At 44.7% G+C, this 20,881-nt stretch overlaps 1 protein-coding gene across 1 annotated transcript; it reads right to left on the bottom strand.

Moving 5' to 3' along the window:
- Positions 1-6,617: 6,617 nt before the first annotated feature.
- Ppic (peptidylprolyl isomerase C) lies at positions 6,618-20,716 on the bottom strand. Its single transcript, XM_057788970.1, has 5 exons — positions 20,516-20,716; positions 14,319-14,432; positions 13,800-13,893; positions 11,299-11,483; positions 6,618-7,401 (listed from the first exon to the last, which is right to left on the bottom strand). Exons 1-5 carry the CDS (start codon positions 20,630-20,632, stop codon positions 7,273-7,275), a joined length of 639 nt encoding a protein of 212 aa, XP_057644953.1. The 5' UTR covers positions 20,633-20,716; the 3' UTR covers positions 6,618-7,272.
- Positions 20,717-20,881: the final 165 nt, after the last annotated feature.

The raw sequence follows: 20,881 nt of genomic DNA, 5'->3' as shown, positions 1-20,881 counted from the left end.
TGGCTGGTTATGAGTCTCTGTGTTAACCACTGTCAACTGCAAACAGAAGTTTCTTTGACCAAGGTTGAGAGCAGCATAAATCTATGGGTATACTCGTAAATATTTAGAAGGCAGTTTGACAACATATCCATTTAGAAAAATGATAATAGGTTGTCCCCATGGGCCTGTGATCTGAGCCGTGGGCTTTTGATCAGTTTGTGGTCCAGGCATTAATTCCTTCCTGTAGAGCAGGCTTCAAATCAAATCACAAAGTGATTGGTTACCCCCACTGTAATCATGTTGCCACTGACCAGTAGGTACACTTGCCTAGCAAGTCAGTGTTGTAGCATACTGGGTCTACCGCTGGGTAAGACCCTGGGTTATTTCTCACCCCGAAGCCTACCTACGTAATACTGTGGGCACTATGAAAACTCACCTGCAGAGAGGAAGTTTGCAGATCAGTTCCAGTTTGATTTCTCAATGTCCTGTAATCAATGTGTGTTGTTTCTTCATGCTGACTATACTGAGCAACTAAGAGTGGCAGCAACAACCTGTGTTGTTTGGGGGGCACCCTGGGGCCTTCTGATCAGTAAGTTTAGCATCTTGAGGGATTTCTCTCCTCTTGTCTCTTCTGTTCTTTCTCCCTGTACCTCAAACTCTCTCTCCACTCTCTCTGTGTGTCTTTGAGATTAAATTACAGTGTTGCCTTGGTTGGCCTCAATCTCCTGGGCTCAAGTGATCCTCCTGCCTCAGGCTTTTGAGTAGTTAGGATTGCAGGCACCTACCCTTGTACCTGGCTAAGTAACTTGATAAATTTGTTATAATAACTCCTTCAGAATCCACTATCCAAAACCACGCCTATTCAAGTCATGTGGTCACATGAAGAGGCTGGAAATACACCAAGGGTGATTGACAGGTTGGAGGAACATTCTCATTCAATGTGGTTATGTACTGTGGGGAAATTCTGTATTTGCTTGTTTATCCATTCATTCAGTGAAGTACATTTGAGTTCCTCTAATACGTTAAGCCACTGTAATAACCCTCTAAAGAATAAAATACAATCCCTTGTTTCTCAAATTGTCAACCACTTATTAAGGAGTTTTTTCTTCCACTTTGCTGACTTAGGGAAGAAAGTTTAATCTGTCTGTCTACTTTCTAGAAGTCAGCATCTTCTTGGTTCTGTTTTGGTTTTCAGCCTTGGTGATAATTGTACATTTTCAGTTGAGCAAAGAAACTCAGGGAAATAGTAGCCATTAGTTCCAAACTAAAATATAAATAGGATTTGTTTTCTATTTATGAAGGTACATTGTGGCAGCCAGAATTTTGATGGTGAAGCAGAATGTATTTTTGTGTGAAAAGGTGGAGAATATAGCAACTATAGAGCTATTGAGATAGATTTAACTTAGTAAAAAAATGTGAAAATGTGCTCATAAATCTGATCTGAAACTGTGAACCACTTCCTGGCTTCTTGCCTACCAGTGATCTCTGTGATATGTCTTATTTCCAGCTATGATGTCCATTTCACTTGAACACTCCATACTTCCTGTATGTTGTGGGACTAGAGTTTTGCATATCTACTCCATTGAGTAGATAGGATCTTGCTACACATAGCAATAGTTGAAGAGCAGAGATTCAAAGTAGTGAAAAGTAGCTAATCTGAGCATCCCCTTGGGGTTGGTGGTTTCTGAGTAAGTCCTAGTTACAAATGCAGCCTCCACATCTGTGCTGAGTCATGTGGTTACTGTCCCATGCCACCATGAGAAAGTCAAGCTAGAGGAGGAAAGAGCTTGCCTTGGGCCACCAGTTTACACAGGGCACCAGGATTTGAAGCTTTCTTCTGCAGAGCTCAGGCTGGTCCACTCTCCAGTCAACCTTCTGTTCGCAGAGTTAGAACTCTGGGTTTTGTGTGTGTTCTGTGGAGACCAGTTCTTGCTATGTAATCCTATCTGGCCTTGAAACTGTGGCCCTTCCACCTCTGCCTCTCCAGTGCTGCAATGTCTGTGGTTACGGGACGTACTACCACGTCTTATTGGGTGCATATTCCTCCTCAAACTCCATGTATCCCTACCTAGCTTGGGCTGGGCAGGATGAGTCACCTTAAACTAGGGCGGTGTAGAGGGGAAGGGTCATTTTACTATCAGGGAGCTAACCCAGTGCTACACCCATCTCCATTCGCAAGTGTATCTAGGGAGTGGACTTCCAGAAACATGCCTCTCAACTCTCAGATCAGGCATTTGCTGTCTAGGAACAGGAGACCATGGGTACCAGCCTCAGAAAGGTTTTCTGGACCAAAGAATGCCCCATCTGCATCACATTCATGTACTTGTCTGAAAACCATACTGAGGATAGGACTGAAGATAAAAAGCTCTGAATTTCGGTAACTCGTGTCCCTGTCACCACAGTCAAAATCTACACACTGTTGGCATAGATGAGAACTAGCCATGGAAGTGTCAAGTGCAATTATGAAATTATTGCCCCCCCCCAAAGTAGGTACTGCAGGGCTGTTTGCGTGTTAGACATTTGGGGTCCTACACGTTTACGTCTCTCACGCATCCTTATTGAAACAGCAGCAGGAGAAAGCTGCTGGTAACAGGTTCCGAGATTCACCTTGCTTTGTCTTCTGACATTTGTCACGTAGACATTGTTCTGCCGGTATTCCTCTGCCCAGCCACCCCGATTCTGGGTTAGTTACAGCTGCTTTTCCTTCACTCTGGGATATCACTTGCATTTGGGACTATGTTATATATCACAGCTACAGCTTCTGTTGGCCAAAATCTTAAATCCGTGGGCTGAGTTACAGAATCAAGTAAAAACTGTTATGTACTTAGTGGCACAAAATTTTCCATTACAAATACTGTTTTCACTCTTCCTTAAGTTGAAAAACACAAAAATGCCTTAAGGGGTATTTGAATTTCCAAACCTTCTAGATCAAAGATTTTTTTTTGCCTGTCTGAATTATAAGAATGTTGAAAAACAAAGCCAATCCCCTTGTAAAAGCCTTGCCATGTTTTTGCCTTTTTGTAATTCAAAACGGCTGAACTGAGAAATGAAGTTGGTTTTATTTAAAAAAAAAAATCTAAGAATTCATCAAAAATGAAGTAATTGATAATTCTTAAACTATCATTCCAACGAATGTGAACCAAGGATAAATTTTACTGAGCACTTAGTTGACGGTCCAGAAAATTACTAACTAGCACTTGGGAGAGAATAAAATAGATTATGGCTAAGAATGCCAAAATGTTTTAAATTGTTTATGAAAGTGATTCTAGAATAAATTGTAATAACTTGGACTTGGTGATGGTGTCCAGTGTAATTTGCCTCTGAGTTCATATTCACCCACAGCCACACACGTGCCCTTTTATCATCAGGATCAGTAAAATAGTGAGGCGTTTACTTCAAAAACTGTTGCAGAACATGCTAGACTATAAAAAGCAACAGCTGGGGCCAGTGAGATGATTGCGTTCCATGTGCAGAACACACACGGTGAAAAGAGAAAACTGCTCCCAAGATTTGTCTAACACACACACACACACACACACACAGTTTGCTCAAAAAATCTGCAATTCCTACTTTCATTGTGTTTAGCTTGCTTGTGTTTCAGGATGAAGTCTGGCCCTCCACATACAATAAGTTCTTTTGGGTAGGGCTTGGCGTCATTAGCTCGTTGGTCCATCTGTCAAAGTCAAAGATGTGATCATTTAGTGCTCTCAGAATTTCAGCACTTCAGAAATTCTGAACTACTTTCCCCCTTGTCGCTGGTGAGGGGTTGCTTCCTCTCATCCCAAGTAAAAATTAGACATCAGTTATGGTCCAAGGTGCATGTCCTTATGCATGGGTTCATGGTAGTTTGTGTGCTTTCTGACACGAGTGGCCACAAGCACTTTTGCGCGTGTGAATTCATTTGTTTCCAATTTCTTTGTTGCCTTTATTTAACACATAGGGGTTGTTTTTTGTTTGTTTGTTGTAGGGTTTTGCTGTTGTTGTTACTAGCATTAAATGTACCCCTGGGAATTCTTGGGAACCTAAAGGGTAGAAAGTACACAGCAGAAGAGGGTAACAACCTCCCATCATTGGCATCCACCTTGTGAAGTGACACTTTGTTCTGTTTGCTTTAAGCGGTTGTCTTTACATAATCTTACTCCTTTCCATCCATTGCACAAAGGCAGCCGCTCTATTCACACTCCAGCTGATGTCCCATGGTGGAGACTGATTAGTACAACTGAGGTCAAACCAACAGTTTGTACTGTCAGTACAACTGAGGCCAAACCCCAGACATGAAGCATCCATTGGGCCAGGCTGAGGGACAGCACTGTCTTCGGGTTTCTATTGCTTTGACAAAACACCATGGCCAAAGCATCTTGGGGAGGAAAGGGTTTCTGTGGCTTTACACTTCCGTGTCACTGTTCATCCAGACAAGTCAGAACAGGAGCTCAAGCGAGGCAGGAACCTGGAGGCAGTAGCTGATGCAGAGGCCGTGGAGGGTGCTGCTTCCTGGCTTGCTTCTCTTGACTTTGCTCAGCTTGCTTTCTTACAGAACCCAGGACCACCAACCCACAGGCAGCACCACCCACAATGTGCTGGACCCTCCCCCAGGGCCTACCTATAGGCCAGTCTTATTGAGGCATCTTCTCAGTTGGGGCTCCCTCCTCTCTGATGGCTTTAGGTTTGGTCAAATTGACATAAAACCAGTCAGGGCAAGAACCAAGCCACTGGGTACTACATTGCAGCCTGTGATAGTTATTAGACCCATCTACCTGTCCTTCACTGGGGGACACTGACATTGCTTGACCCCTCTGCCCCTACTGGTTTGTTCCCCCATCACTGTCTTCAGTCCCCACTCATGTTGATCCCACCCACCCTGCATTCCGTGTCCACTCCCCACCTTCCACTCGGTTTTCTGTCACAGAAGTATTGGTGCCTGATGATTGGCTGTATATTCATGTGGTATGTCTCAGCCTTCCTAATGCTGTGACCCCTTATATTGTGATGACCCAAACCAAAAAATTATTTTTGTTGTTACTTCATAACTGTAATTTTGATAGTTATGAGTCATATTGTAAATATTTGATATGCAGGATATCTGATGTGTGACCTCCAAGGGGGTTTCAACCCACAGGCTGAGAACCACAGACCAAGAGAACTTTTTAAAAATAGATCTTTCTTGTACTTAATGATGAAAGACATTGCTAGGCAGGCATATACCCATCTGTAGGGTTAACCCATCCTAACCCCAGTGAAGGACAGGCAGATGTGTCTAATAACTATCACAGGCTGCAATGTAGTACCCAGTGGCTTGGTTCTTGCCCTGACTTCAGAACAGTGAATTTCTCCAAAAGAAAGAAAATAAGAAATTGGGCAGTCATTGCTGCAAGGAGCAAGGATGCTGGGCTGACCAAAATAGTAGGGTCCATTATGACAAAGATTGCTTTTAATGTCAAATCTCAGAAGAGAGAACACATAGGATGTGTATGTTTTAGTTTCTTGATACTTATTTCTTCCCATTTTCCCCTTTAATCCTACAGTAGACAAAATAATTTTCCTGAAATGTATATTCCATCATTTCCCTTTCCACAAACCTTACAGTTCCATTATACTGGGAATCAACAAATTCCCCCTAACACCCATGTCCAAGTTGGTCATGCTCAGTATTGTCTTGCCTCACCTCATCCTACACTCCTTCTGATGTGGGATTTCCCTCTGTATGCCGTGATTACCATTGATAAAGGAACTGCTTTGGGCCTATAGCAGAGCTATAGGGGAACAGAGCTAGGTAGGGAAAACTAAACTGAATGCTGGGAGAAAGGAGGTGGAGTCAGGGGAAGACTGTGTCAGATCTTAGTTTGACCTTTGGGATATGACAATGGACAAAGAGAAATGGTCTCATACAGTTGGCATTCTAGTGGAGAAGATAGAAGGTCAACAAGCATAAAGAGAGATGAGGGAGATGAAGGCAATGTGTGTGTTGCAAGGGTTGGGTGGGAAACCCCCTTGGCTCCTCACTGCCTTGCAGGATTCTGTTTCCATCTAACCAGAGCTTGGCTTCAGATATCACACAGCCCTAAGACTGTACTGTTTAATTTCATTAAATATAGCCTGAATCTAGATTCACACAACCAACTAAGATTCCATAGGAACTGGACTCCAGACAAATCTAAACCTGTGATTTTTCTAACCTTTGTGCCATGACATCCCACAGGAGGGTCATATGCCAGACATTTACATTATGATTCATAACAGTAGCAAAATTACAGTTTTTTTTAGCAATGAAAACAATGTTATGGTTGGGGGTCACTACAGCATGAGGAACTGTATTATAGGGTTGCAGCATTAGGAAGACTGAGAACCACTGGCCTAAATGTTAAGTAAAAATTAGTGAATGATTAGCTTCTGTGTTTGGGATGTAGGTTCTGTGCCCCATCTCCAGTGCTCTTCCAAAGGGCCCAAGTTCAATTTCTACATACATTTAGCAGCTCAGGCAGGCTCTATAACTGTCAATAACTCCAGTAACAGACCGGGGATCTAGTAGCCTCTTCTAGACTTCATTGGCACTGCACACACATGCTGCACAGACATACATGCAGACAAAACATCCATCATATAAAAAAAATTGAAAAACAAAATAAAAGTCTTACAAAAGAGCCAATTCATATAAAAAGCATTTAATATAAAGAACATCACAGCACAAAAATGCTGATGACATACAACATGTGATATTCCTCAAGTTTCCCTTTACCTGTCAAGAATTATTTGAAGGAAGAATGCTAAGCGTCACTGTAGCCACTTTTCTCAAACAAACCTTCCGGATCACTGAACATGGATATTACAAGGAACTGAGTGGAACTAAACAAATAAGTAACCATGCTCTGAAAAATAAATAGCCAATACAAAGTTTTTTTGATTTAAGCATAGCACCATTGAAAAAGAAGGATATGTTGTTTCAGTTTAAAGCACCTGATATGCCAAAATCCATGCACAATAAACTTTGGTTGATTTTTATAGTTGTTGGCATGGTGTTTTTGAAACAGAACTAGACTAGACTAGCTTCAAACTCACTATTTAGCAAAGACTGGCCCTGAATCCCTAATCCTCCTGCCTCCACCTCCCAAATGCTGGGGTTACAGGTGTTTGCCAGGACATCTGCTGTGTGGTTGATTTTTAAATTTTTGTTGCAATCTGAACTGGGAGATAAAAAAAGCACAACTTTAAGTAACTAAAGAGTCAAAAGACAGGTAGTAGCTAGCAGATGCACACACGGACCAGCCAGAGTGTGTTCCCTGTTTTCCGATATTTCGGTCACCAGTCAGGAACCTCGACCACAAAGGGCGTCTTCACGTCTATCTTGCCACTGTTCACAATGGTGCAGTCACTGAGCGGGCGGTCATGGTCATCTGTGGCTTGAAGTTCTATGGAGTGTACCACAGTCTGGCAAGAGAAAAACAGAGGTGTGGCTCATCTGGGGTCAGCGGCTATGACAAGTCACAGGAATAACCAGTCTAAATCCAGAAGTACTAATGGGAGATGTTTGTTGCTATTGCTCTTTTGAGACAGGGTCTCGACTATCAGGCTGGCCTAGAGCTCATGATGTAGCTGAGGGTGACCTTGATCTTTTGATAGTCCTGCTTCCACCTCCCAAATGCTGGGATGACTGATGAGCACTGCCGTAACAGGTTGAAGAGGTACAATGGGTCAAACCCAGCCCTTCCTATATGTTCAATAAGTACTCTAGCAACCAAGCCACATCCCCAGCCCTGGGAAATATGTGTTATCATTCTAAAACCGTGCAACCTGAGGAGTGCTGCTTTGCAAATAACTCCAGCATTTTCCTTATCTGCTACTATCACTCTTCAAAACAGTGCCACTGTGCATGGAGCACCTAAGAGATAATCCTCAGATTTTACATATATATGTGTTGTGTATGTAATAAGTATGTGTACATGTGTATAAGACATGTGTTATATATGATATATGTTATATATGTATATGCACACACATATATGTGCACATTATATATGCTCTATCAGTCCACTCAGAGAGATAAAGGCACTTGTTTCTCAGAAACTCAGATCAGATCTATTTCTCCATTTTTAAATAATAAACATGCTATATTTGACTTAGCTAGTCTTGTAAATCCATAACTCTAGTAAAAGATATTTCTATTTAACTGCTACCATCCATTGTAATTATTAGCATGGCATTGGGGTTGGTTTCAGCTCTACCCCAACTCTCATCCAGGCTTGTCAATGCAGGCCAGAAAGTATTTGTGAAAGCAGCCTAGGCTCTGACTTTACTTATCTAGAGGTGACCTAAGCCATTTGTCTAGTGGTTGAATTTGCCATGGGTGTAATTTAATCCCAAATTGTAGGGGCCCTGGAGGGCCTCTCAAGCACGTGAGCCTAAGGGTCACACACTCCTAAGGAAGGAGGACACTGTGACCAAGAAAGTCATTTCTGATGAGTTCTCCAGCGGGCAGCTCAGTTCCCAGCCTTGGGTTGGGTGGAATCAGGACAGCAATGGAAGTGTGAGAACCCCAGCCAGGGAGGCGCTCCGCACGCACACTCAGATAACACAATGCAATGCACATGCAAATGAAACCCAGGGAAGCAAAGTGAAGGGCTAAGGGAAACCAGAGTCAGTGTGCTGCTTTGTGTTTGAACTTGACACAAACTCGTCTCCAGGGAAAAGGAAACCCCAACTGAGGAACTGAGGGCATCGGTAGGCATGTCTGTGGGACCTTTTCTTTGTTGATGGTTGATGTGGGAGGGCCCAGCTCACTATGGGTAGGACCACTCTGGGCAGGTGATCCTGAATGTTTAAGAAAGCAGCTGGCAAGCCATGGAGAGAGCAAGCCAGTAAGCAGCATTCCTCCACGGCCTGTGCTTCAGATTCCTGGATGATGAACTATAATTTGGAAGCCTGATAGATTCTGTGTTAGTTAGTTTTTTGCCAACTTGACACAAGCTAGAGTCACAGAAGGGGAGAGCTTCAGTTGAGAAAATGACTCCACAAGATCTGGCTTTAGGGTGTTTCCTTAAGTGGTGATTGATGGGGGAGGGCCCAGCCCATGATGGGTGGTGCTATCCCTGGGCTGGTGTTTGTAGGTTCTATAAAAAAGCAGTCTGAGCAAGCCATGGGGAGCAAGCCAGTAAGCAGCACCCCTCCATGGTTTCTGCATCAGCTCCTGCCTCCAGGTTCCTGCAGTGATGAACGGTGATGGGCAAGTGTAAGGCAAATAACCCTTTCCACCCCAAACTTGCTCTTGTTCATGGTGTTTCAGCAAAACAAACCCTAAGTAAGACAAACCCTTTCCTCCCCAAGTTGCTTTCGTCAGTGTTTTATCACAGCAACAGGGAAGCTAACCAGGATACCTGGACATTTGGCAGAGCCTGAGAGAGCGGCTCTGGGCAGCTGTAGGAGAAACCCTGGGAGATGCAAAGAGTGAGGCTGTTCAGAAATGGGTTAGGAATTGATCTCCTTGTTATTTTTCAGTGAAAAACTAGCAATGTAGATTTGGGTCCTCTTAATAATTTCTGGTTATTATAACCTATGTCTTTATGTATGTGACTTAGTATGTGGACAGACTCATGAGTTCAGGATTTTTTTTTTCAAGACAGGATTTCTCTGTAGCCTTGACTGTCCTGCAACTCACTCAAATCCAGAGATCCTCTCCCTCTGGAGTGCTAGGACAAAATGCATGTGCTACAACCACATGGCTCGGGATTTTTTTAAAAAAAATGTTTCTTCATTTACTTATTATTGAGCCAAGTCTTGCTTTTAACCCAGGCTGGCTCAGGACTTCCTTTCTAGCACAGCTGGTCTTGAAATCACAATCCTCCTGCCTCTCCTCTTAAGTACTGGGATTACAGTCATGCACCATTACACTTGACTATAATATTTTAATTTAATTTAATTTCTGAGACAGGTTCTCACTATGTATCTCTCTGTCTGACCTGGGATTCACTATGTAGACCAGGATGGCCTCAATTTCAGAGATCTGCTCGCCTCCGCCTCTTCAATACTGGAATTATAGTTGTGCACCACCTGCAGGCTAATACTTTAATTGTAGTACAAAACATGTGACAAAAATTTGCCATCAATCCCTTTTTAAGGACTATTGTGTAGCAGTATAGTCTATATCAAAACATTTCCATTCTAAAGGTAGGCTTCTTAAGATTCAGGAATAGACAATTCACAACTCTCAGAAAGTCCCTGAAATTTACAAAATTCACAAGGTACCTCCCCCAAGTTATATAAGGAATAAAGATTTCCATGGGCAAAGGGGCAGTTGAATTGCTGAGAGGCATGCACAGAACTCCAAGGTTGTAGCTTTTTTACATAACCATCCATGCTAGGATGAGTTTTTCAGTGATGGAGCTGCCTTTGCGTCAACCATGTTCCTGTAAGTAACCTCTCCCCTAGACTGCTATAAGAAACCCCAATAAACTCTTGTTAGAGTTACTTCATTGTTTGTCATCTGTGATCTATCTAGAGTGAACAGATGTTTGTCCATATCTTTCTAAGAAAAGTCCCAAAACAGACATAGCTCAGTAGTGGTTATATGCACGCAGCCAGAAATTTTGTCAACTTGCAAAACTAGACTCTGTATTCATTAAATACCTCTCTTTCCCCACCCCTGACAACTGTCATTTTTTTTCCTATTCCTATAGACTTGACTACTCTAAATATCTCATACAATTAAACTCATACACTATTTGTCTTTTTGTGACTGGTTAAGATTTCAAATTGTGTGTGAATAGATAGAAAGACTGAGTGACAGATCACACACACACACACACACATATATTTGGTTGTGTTATAGCATGTATTTAAATGTTCTTTTTAATATCAAATAATATTTCATTGGATGCATATTTGGTCCCTGGTTTATTTGGTTACATTTCTTAAATTAACGGAAGTACCTAACTTCTTCACTGTCTGCTTTAATGCCTCTAGCAAGTAAAACTCCATGCAATATGTAATCTGTTCACCTTCAAAAACTCTAGTCACAGCCATGCAGTGGGTGGTACATGCCTTTAATCCCAGCACTCAGGAAGCAGAGGCAGGTGGATCTCTCTGATTTCATGGCCAGTCTGATCTACAGAGCGAGTTCCAGGATAGCCAAGGCTATACAGAGAAACCCTGTCCTAAGCCCTGCCCCCGCAAAAAAGAGCAACAATAAAAAAACTAACAACAACAAAAAACTCTAGTCACCATAAAAGGCTATCTAATAACACACTTGAAAATTCAATGAATTACTGAAGGTCTCCTCATATTTAAATATAAAGCTTTATAACAGAGGAAAAAGGGATATGAGCAAATTACCATCCCATCCAGGACTTTTCCAAATACAACATGTTTGCCATCCAACCAGGTGGGCTTAGTCAAGGTGATGAAGAATTGGGAGCCGTTGGTGTCGGGGCCAGCATTGGCCATGCTGACCCATCCAATCCCATAGTGCTTCAGTTTGAAGTTCTCATCAGGAAACGTCTCACCATAGATGCTCACCCCTGGGGGAGGCCAAGCAAGGAGGGACAAAAGCAAATGTTAGAAGCAAACCCTTCAGAGAAACTTAGGTTGTTCGTGTAATCAGTTAACAGCATCCCACAGGTGATAGGAATGAGGATAGGCAAGCCCACACAGTGAATGGGTCGGATAAAAGCCACCCATTAAGGAGATAGGCACCAGGGTCTGAACTCAACCAAAGGAGGCCCTTTATATGGCAGAAGATGAAAGTACCCAGGACCTCAAGCCAAAATTTGACCAGAATAAGTCAGTGATTTTATTTTGAAGGGAAGATGGCATCTGAAAGCAGGGTAGAAAGGTGGCTGAGCCATCCTGGTGGCTCTGCCACCGCTGTATGCCCATAGTTCTAGGTCACTTTCATGTCTGCACCCAGCCAGGTAACTAAGCACTGAGTGCATACATTGGTTTAACCCCACAACAGCCCCACAGAACAGACTTTCTCAGGCCCGGTTTTTGCTGGTAAAGAGGAGAAAAAGAGAGAGAGAGAGAGAGAGAGAGAGAGAGAGAGAGAGAGAGAGAGAGAGAGAGAGAGAGAGAGAGAGAGAGAAAAGAAAAAAAGAAAGAAAGAAAAACAACAAAAACACTGGCAAATATCAGAGCAGAATCGCAACGTCTGGCTCGCTCCTGTGTCTCTGTCACCCAAGGGCCTGTCCTGCCGACCACTTCTTCCAACGGTCTGTTTGTCCAGTGATTGTCAACCTCAAAATCCTGCCTCAGCTAGAAGTAACAGAGGTGGAATTAAAACCGAGAATTTCAAGGCTGATTGGCTAGGACATAAGAGAAGGCTTGAAGATAGCTCTGCCCACAGAAAGGCCTAGGCTAAATGGTCCAAAACGTCCTCTCTTCCAAACTCAGAAAATTTTAATCTAAGACACCCCCCCTCCACACACACACACACACTCGTGCAGGGAAGGCAAAGAATAGAATAAGATAGAAAAGAGGGCTACTGTTCCTGCTGACCGCTGGTCAGAGGTGGGTGCACAGTGGGAGCACCGGTGCTGGAGCCAGCTGCAGAGCTGCCCGAGAGCAGGTGTTGCAGCAGCTGGGTTGCTTCTCAACATGGTTCTCAGCAGATCTTAGCCTGGAGGAACCTGAGTGCGTGTCACATCCTGTGCAAATCTGATAAGATTTTTTTCTTCTTCTGTGATGCTGGCAATTAACTGAACTCGAGGCCTCGTGCGTGCCAGGCAAGTGCTCTACCACTGAGCTACATCCACAGCCTTTGTATTTTCATAAGAACTAAAGCTCAACCTTCTAAATGTGTATAGCAAATCGAAGAGTTAAATGGCAATACTTTTTTAAAAAATAAATAAGCCATTGCAAAAAAAGTAAAGTTCAAAATAATACCTGAAAATAGCCTAAATGCTTCTTTGAAATGTTATCCACTAATATCTACCAAATCCAGCATTTAATTCTGAAGTAGATTTAAGTTCTGTCTAGATGCATGGATGGATGTCCTCATTGGAGGGAAAACACTCCCTGGAAGGGGTCGATGATGACCCTTGGAGAGATAACAGTGTAGTTTGAAACTAAAAACAAAAGTATTTGTCTTTTGTTGAACTTTGCTTATAAAACTCAATTTGTATTATATTTGTTGATGGCTCGGCTACGACTTCAACATTTCTTTCATTCTTAAAAGGACCAACAATGAAAAAAAAAGAAACTTTGATAGAAGAGGCAAAAATTCACCACGATCTACTGCCCACATGCCAGGCTGTCCTTCTGGCCCCTTCTCTTCCACACCCACACCGGCTGCTGGCTGCCACACCAGTGTAGGAACACCTTTGCTTTAGTTCTCCCTCTCTGTGGCAAACATTTTTCTATCATCTATACTGAGAGAAAGATCTTTTTAATGCCTGCAAAGTATCATGCTAAATGACTGTCTTTCTACTGTGTAAAGACCATGAAAATCAAGTCATCCTGCTCAGCCTCAGGAGCAACTCCCTTGTTCATATCTGCTAGGATTCTGGTGCTAGCGCTCTACAACTCCATCCTCCTTAAAGACCTGGAGTGGGATTCAGGCACGGTGGCGCACGCCTTTAATCCTAGCACTCAAGAGGCAGAGACAGGCAGATCTCTGAGTTTGAGGCCAACGTGGTCTACAGAGTACATTCCAGGACAGCCAGGACTACACAGAGAAACCCTATCCCCAAAACAGAACAAAACAGAAACAAGCAAAGAAGAAAGAAAGAAAACAAAGAACTGGAATGGGCTTATGTTTTCGTACCTTAATTGTGAGGCTCTCATGCTTAGGTTCCAGCTTGGCAAATGGGAAAGGAGAAAGAGAAAGACCACATTACCTCCGGTGCCATCTCTAGCCGTGAAGTCCCCTCCTTGAATCATGAAGTCCTTGATGACGCGATGGAAGATGCTTCCTTTATACCCGTAGCCTTTCTAAAGAGATGGTTGTAATTGAATACACAAGTAGAAATAATAACCCTCATTCAAAGATGAATAGTGTTTATCTGAAAGTGAGAACATTTGAGCAAAACATCTACAGAACTTGCCTCTGTTCTAGCAATTATATACAAGGGAAGGTTTATCATTAGCTGTTCAAAATAACTGAAGTACAGGAATCAACTGCAAGTGGAAATAAGTAGAAAAGGAGCAGTCAGTACTTTAACCTGGTGTTTTCTACTCTCATTTTCTAGAAGCCTAAGGACACTGAGTGGTTGAATAATTATAAGAAAACAAAAGTCTAAGGTGTCACACACTCATCTGATATATTAATTCTCATTTTTCTGGAAGACATCATTGCATCTTGTCTAAAGGAAGATCCACACTTGTGCTCGGTTACAGTCAATAAGTCTGCGACAGACCTCTCCTGTTGCCAGAGCCACAAAGTTCTCCACCGTCTTGGGTACCACTTTTCCAAAGAGGCCAATCACAATTCTACCCACATCTTTGTCTCCAATCTTCACATCAAAGAAGACCTGTGGGAAATTGAGATGCAGAGTAGAAGGTCACCACATGAAAAAGACAGAAGTTTGAGCTAAGTCAAAATTAAATCTGAAAATTGGTCCCCATAGGAAAGCCTGCCCATCAGTGTCTTGTGTGAGTCACGAAGCCTGCGGCCAGTTAGCAGCGCTGACACAACACTGTGCAAGCAGGTCGTTCCCAAAGATTCACTCAACAAACATTTACCGAGCACCACCTACGAGTCGAGCATGAGCTAAGTACTGAGAAAGCTTGATTCAGTATGGCCAGAGCTAGCTTGTAAAGTCTTCAGGCCATTAGTCCCCTCGACATTTCTCCTTAGCAAACCACAGCTCTGCTTTCTCCCCTTCCTGGTTTGTGGATGAAGATTAGAACAGAGAATATTGCTCTTCTCTTTATTCTTGGCAGGAGGAAAAAAAAACACTGAGAGGAGCTGAAACCTAGCTATCCAAATTTATCTTTTGTCATTTTGAACACTGATGAGTTCTTAGTAGACATCTGCTATCAAGGGAACGGCCAAAGACCATAAAACACAGCAGCAGTCCTTCGGCAGGCTTGCCGCTCACATCCAAGAGCAGCAAGACACCAGGTCCCCGGAAGAACAGGCAACCTACAAAGCTATTGTCCTGTAAACTTCAACACTGGATTCAGGTGTCTGGTTCCCGTGGTCACCCAAGTAGAATTTGTTCTTCCGCTATCATCTTAGAACAAAGAAAGATAACACAGCTAGAAGTGCACACGCCACATTTGTTTTTCCAGATTAAACCTTAAAAGTTCTCTTGGAGTTCTTTTACAAAACCATTTCACCTGGAAGGAAATTACACACACTTGGCTTCACAAATCACTATGTTCGGATGATTCGGAGACAGAAGGCTTGAAAAGGCCATGGAGTCAAAGGGCATTCCATTAGCAAGTTTAGATTATACGAGCCAATTTACTGTTTGAATGGATAAAAAAAGACATTCAAGGGATGGCTTTAAAAAAATATAAGAAGGGTTGTCAAAGAAAAAAGATGCCTTGCAAATCTAGAAAAATCACTAGGTAAAGACTGTCAAACTCAGCTCAAGGCAAGGGCTCCTGCCAATATATCAGAAGGCCTGTCACGGGCTGATGTGATATTTAGTGCTTTGTGTGGCATTGACATTTCCACGTGGCCAAAACAGCCACCGTTTTATTATCATTTATATACAAGAGCTTTCCTGAAAGCGTTGAAGACTTGGCTCTTCGTGTGAGGTATGGCAGAAGAGAACCACAGGTATGGCTTGAGGACAAAAGGCCGCCTCAGCACAGGTGAGGCTGGCAGTGAGATGTGGTTTCTCCAAGGGGTTTCCGTGCCTCCGTGAGAAAGGAATGTGGGCAATAACAGAACAGCTCTGCTAGAGATCCAGGGGTGTAATTTTGAAGAGACAACCAGAAAGACGCTTGCAAAGCCTTCTGACTTTTAAAATACGGGACCAAATTCTTAGAAAGCAACAAGGAAGGCAGCTGCTGGGGATGAAGAACCCATTACCCATATCTGCAATGAGAATCCCATTTTCACACACGGCTCCATTTGTATGTCTCTTATTTTTTTTCTCCCAATTGTCCTGCCCTTCGACTCCATGAGGACACTAAAAGGAATCACATCCGAATGCTCCCAACTCTAATGGAAATGGCGGCTTCCAAGCTTGTCTAGCCAACAAATAGCTATTAAATACCTCCCTACAAGGCAGTCCCTGCACATTGTCCTAGCGCAGCAGCTAAGAAACGGGATACGCAGTGCAGTGGGAGGCGGAGGGAGAGATCTGTGTGAGGTTGAGGCCAGTAAGTTCCAGGTCTCAAAATAAAAATTTAAAAAAGAAAAGTAAAAAAAAAAAATGACCACAGTTGGCACAAGACAGCATGTGAGCTATGCCCAAGAACACTGTCTATGAAGATCTAGAGGGCAGGACGGGTTAGGAGAGGGCACCATGAAGGACAGGGAGAAAAGCGTGGAAGGAGGCAGCTGGCTCAGGGACAAGACTGGGCATATACCTCAGCTGACACTCCTTCCTGGAGCCAGGACAGCCAGGCAAGACCCATGTCTGTGGAGCATCAGGGCACCCTTTCTCATGGCTGGGGCAGGGAGCTACTGACAGTTCCGTGGGGCCGAGGACAGATGCTTCTCTCAGGGGTTCCTGCTTTGCCTGAGTGAGGCTTTGGGAAGGGGCCCCACATGGAGCCTAAAGAGAACCTGGACACTCCATAGCAGCTCAAGAATGAGGGTCTCTGGAACCAGAAGGCTGGCTGAGATGGTGTCTCCGTGTGCTTTACCACCTCATGTAATTAATCCCCAGCCCACCTGCTATCACTAATTCACAGATGAGGACAGTGGGGAGGAGGGAGGCTGATTGGCCCCTGGGCTTTGCAGCTAGGAGTGTGAGCATTAGGAGTTCAGTCCAAGGTCCCCTCTTATTAATCTGTGACCTCTCACTATAGCACCTACAGAATAGAAACAGTCCTTTCTGATTCTCAGATCTCAGTTCAATGCCAACAGAAAGCAGACAAGCAGAGACCACTGGATGGCTCAGTGTCACCACACAGGAGGGGAGGTAGGTGCCAGGCAGGCAAACCTCTCCTTCCATGGGCCTTGTCTCTGACTTTGCTGAAGCCCTTTAGGAATATAATCCAAGCTGGACGAGGATGAACTACAAAGCTCCCTCTCCCCAAGAAAGAGAAAACACACATAGAAATGATGTGGGTTTTTGTTTTGTTTTGTTTTTAAATAGGAAACTGGTCCTTATAAGGCAAATCAGAAGTGTCATGGGAAGGGATGAAGGTTGGTGGCGGGGTAGGGACTGGAGTGGGCTCCTTGGAAAAGTTGGAACTTGGTTTCCACGCCATACTTGGTGGGTAGGCGCCGCAGACACTTCTGATTCCTGGCTGCTGCCCTGAAAGTCATTTGAAAATTACGGGACACTTACGGTTTAAGGAGGGATGGGGGCTCCCAAAGCCTGACCAAGTGCCTGTAGGACCAATCCTGTATAGATCTACTTTCAGAGTCACCCAAGAAGACACCAAGTTCAAAATGGTTAAGCCCAATTCCACTACTAAGTGGCCATGGGACCTTCAGTAAGTTAAAATTGAGCTGTATACCTCATCTATTAGATGGGTGACAATTGCTTTCAAGCTTAGGCTGTCGCACTAGGATTCAGGGATGAACAACACTGAAAAGTGACCTCACAAATGAGGGACCACAAACTAAACACTTACCTACTTTATTACACTTCGTCTGCAAAAGTCCATATTATATGCAGAGAGATACGCACCCTCCAAATATACACATAATAATGAAGAGTTATCATTTCCGTATACTTTCTACAGAAGAAGAAACAAAGTCTCAGACGATAGATAACTTGCCCAAAGTGTCTTGGCCAGCATCCCATGGCCACTACTTCCCAACATGATTAAAAGTGGGAAAGAGGGCAGTGTCGTTTCTAATGCACCCTGTGCTGGCTTGTGCAGAAACCCTGTGGCATCCGCTGGAAGGTGTATTCTGAGCGGAGAATCCAGAGCCCACACCAGAGCACCAGCAGGACAATAGACTGCAAGGACCGAAATGGAGGCACACTTCCCGCTGTGTGTGTTGGGGGTGGGACAGCACCTCATGCCTCTCATTTACAGATTCCTAGCTTTAAATAAAGTCATAGTGAGAGAAAGGACCATAGGATAGTCACAGCCAGTTAGCCTACATTTCTTTTCTAATGTCTCTATTTTCTATTATACTGAATCGTTCTAAGACATTCAAAAAGTAATTCAAGAGTCCCGACCAATGTAGATCAGTGTGAGGTTCGCCTGCATACACCTCTGTCTGTCAGAGCTCAGGAAGCTTGGTGAAAAAGAAGAAAATAGGTGACCATCCTGGAAGTAGAGCCCAAGTCCCAGTGACAGTGCTGCAGATGTCAGGATGTCCCACATGCCCTGCAGCCATGTTTTTTTTTTTTTCTTGTACAGGCTTTCTTCTGTCCCACAACCTGCCCAAGAGATGTCAAAGTAGCCAGGCACTGCCACAAAGACTGCCATGGCCTTGCTCTGAGTGGCTCTCTGGGTGAAATGCTCCCACTGGACAATCATCCCTTGTTAATCGGAAGTTCACATCTACTTGGGCATCATGCTCCTTACGTCACTACCTTTAGATGCCCCTTTTCATCTAAGCTTTCACTGACTCCTGTTAATTATGTCTCCCATACCTACTTCAAGCTCCTTGTTCCCCATTCCCAAGATTACCACCCTAATCCAAGCCACCATCTGGAGTCTAGCACGGAACCCCGAATGGTGTCTCTGTTCACCCTCCGAAGTGATCATAGAAATTTAAGAGCACATATGCAATTATGTCATTTCTGTGTGCAATCCCCACCCGCCACTTTACCTAAGAGCAATGATTTGAAACCTGTGGATCGCGACCCTTTGGGAGGAGTTGTCAAATGACATTCTCACAGGGGTTGCATATCAGATATTTACATTACAATTCATAACAGTAGCAAAATTACAGTTACAAAGTTGGAAGGAAATTAATGTTATGGGTGGAGGTCACCCCAGCATGAGGACCTGTGTTAAAGGGTTGCAGCATTAGGAAGGTTGAGAACCACTGCTCTAGAGTAAGACCTGAGTCCTGTGGATGATGACCATGATCAACGGTCACACAAAGTCATTCCTTCTCAGGCTATTGAGAGCCTTTCTGTTACTCACTCATCCAAGCTCATCACCAGGTCATTTTGCCTGCAGTCCCGCACCCCCCCACCCCCCCAAAACAAACTGTCCTTTCGGCATGCTCTGAGCCAAGAAAGGATTTCCCACTCGGAGACCTTTGCACAAGCAATTCCCGTTGGCACCTCAACTTTTGCCAGATTGGTTTTTCTTCATCAGTCAGGTGTTTTTAAATGGTGCCCAACCTATATTAGGTTCACTCCCTTCAACATTTCATAGTTCATATGTATTTTATGTTTGGGATTTGATCTGAAATAGTATCTGCAGACCGAATAAACCTGCAGTAGCTGTGTGTGTGGCTTACACACATCAGCTTTCCAGTGTAGAGACCTAACAGATCAAGGGGCTGCCTGAGGATGGATGTTACTCTAATCATGCTAGTTTTCGGGGTCTCAGGGGAGTGGCACTGGACGCTGAACTTACTTCTCTCTCCTTGCTGGTTCTTTGGTTGAGTCAGCCATGGAAGATTTAAACCTTCTTCTAGTCCTGAGGTATCATTTTCAGTGGCAAAAAACGGGCCGGTCATTAAGACCACTTTCTGCTGGTTCCACCCCATTCCTGGAAGTGGTCATTACTCCACCACTGCAGCACCTCCCTCCCTTTCTCCGAGCGTCTTTTCTTTCTCTTCTATCCTCGGGTAAAACAGGCTGAAATAGAACTTCAGCAGTGGACACTGTATGGACTAAATTTCTCGCGATTCCCTTAAGATTCAACTACTGCCTTGTCATGCCTGCTCAGGGCTCAATCTAGGCCTACCACAAAGTTTAAAACTGCACTTTCCTCTTGGAGGGTGACAGTCGGAAATAGGGGAGGAGGACGGGTCTCATCTGAGCCAGGACCCAGGCTCTCCCCAGCAAGTGACGTCCTACAGGCGCCGGCCTCCCCTCCTCAGCCTGTCCCCTCCCCTCAAATTCTTCCAGCTTTGTTCCACACGCAGGCCACTCCAAGGAAGTACTCTAACAACTTCCCTTCTAGCAAAAAGGGAACTTGTCCCGGCTGCTCCCGTTGGACCCGACCGGATGACAAGTTCAGACAACCAGCGGCGGGGACGGTGGGAGTTGGCCCTGTAGCCCGAGTGACCCGAGTGTGTGCACCATTAGACGTCCCCCTCCCGCTTGACGCGTGGCCACCTCCAACCTCCTCCAGTCCCAGCCAGCCTCAAATCCCAGTTAGTCCCTTCTCTAGTCCCTACCCCCGAGTTCCCTCCAGCCCCAGACAGCACCCCCCTCCCCAAATTTCCCGCAGTTCCCCGGCCGAAGGCCCCTCCTCTCCAGCCCTGCCAGAGCGTTCTGGTCGCCTAAGCGCCCTGGTGCCTGGACCGCAGGAGGGGAAGTTGCAGTAGCCGCAGGATCACCTTGGCCGTCACCGAGGGACCTCGCTTTCGGACGCCTGAGGACCCAGAAGAAGACACGAGCGCGCCGAGGCCCAGGCAGAGCACCGTGGCCAGCAGCAGACGGGAACCCAGGATCATAGTGAGCGGAGGAAGTGGCTGCGGTGGCACGGGCGCAACCTTGGGCTCCCGGACTGTGGCCGGACTCTGGGGCGCCTGCGCCTGCGCGGGTTGGGTAGGGAGGGTAGTGGATCCGGGCAGGGCGGGAACCCGGGACGCGCTCCTCCCAAGTTCAAACCCGTGGCCGGAATTGGGGTCTCAGAGGGCGCGACTTGGTGGGGGACGCCACCGTGCAAAGAGAGCAGGGCGGGGTCGCGGGGCCCATGGAGC

Source organism: Chionomys nivalis, chromosome 14 (assembly GCF_950005125.1).
Source record: "Chionomys nivalis chromosome 14, mChiNiv1.1, whole genome shotgun sequence".
NCBI lineage: Eukaryota > Metazoa > Chordata > Mammalia > Rodentia > Cricetidae > Chionomys > Chionomys nivalis.
The sequence above is the reverse complement of the archived record's forward strand: the minus strand, read 5'-3'. Positions and strand labels throughout refer to the sequence as shown.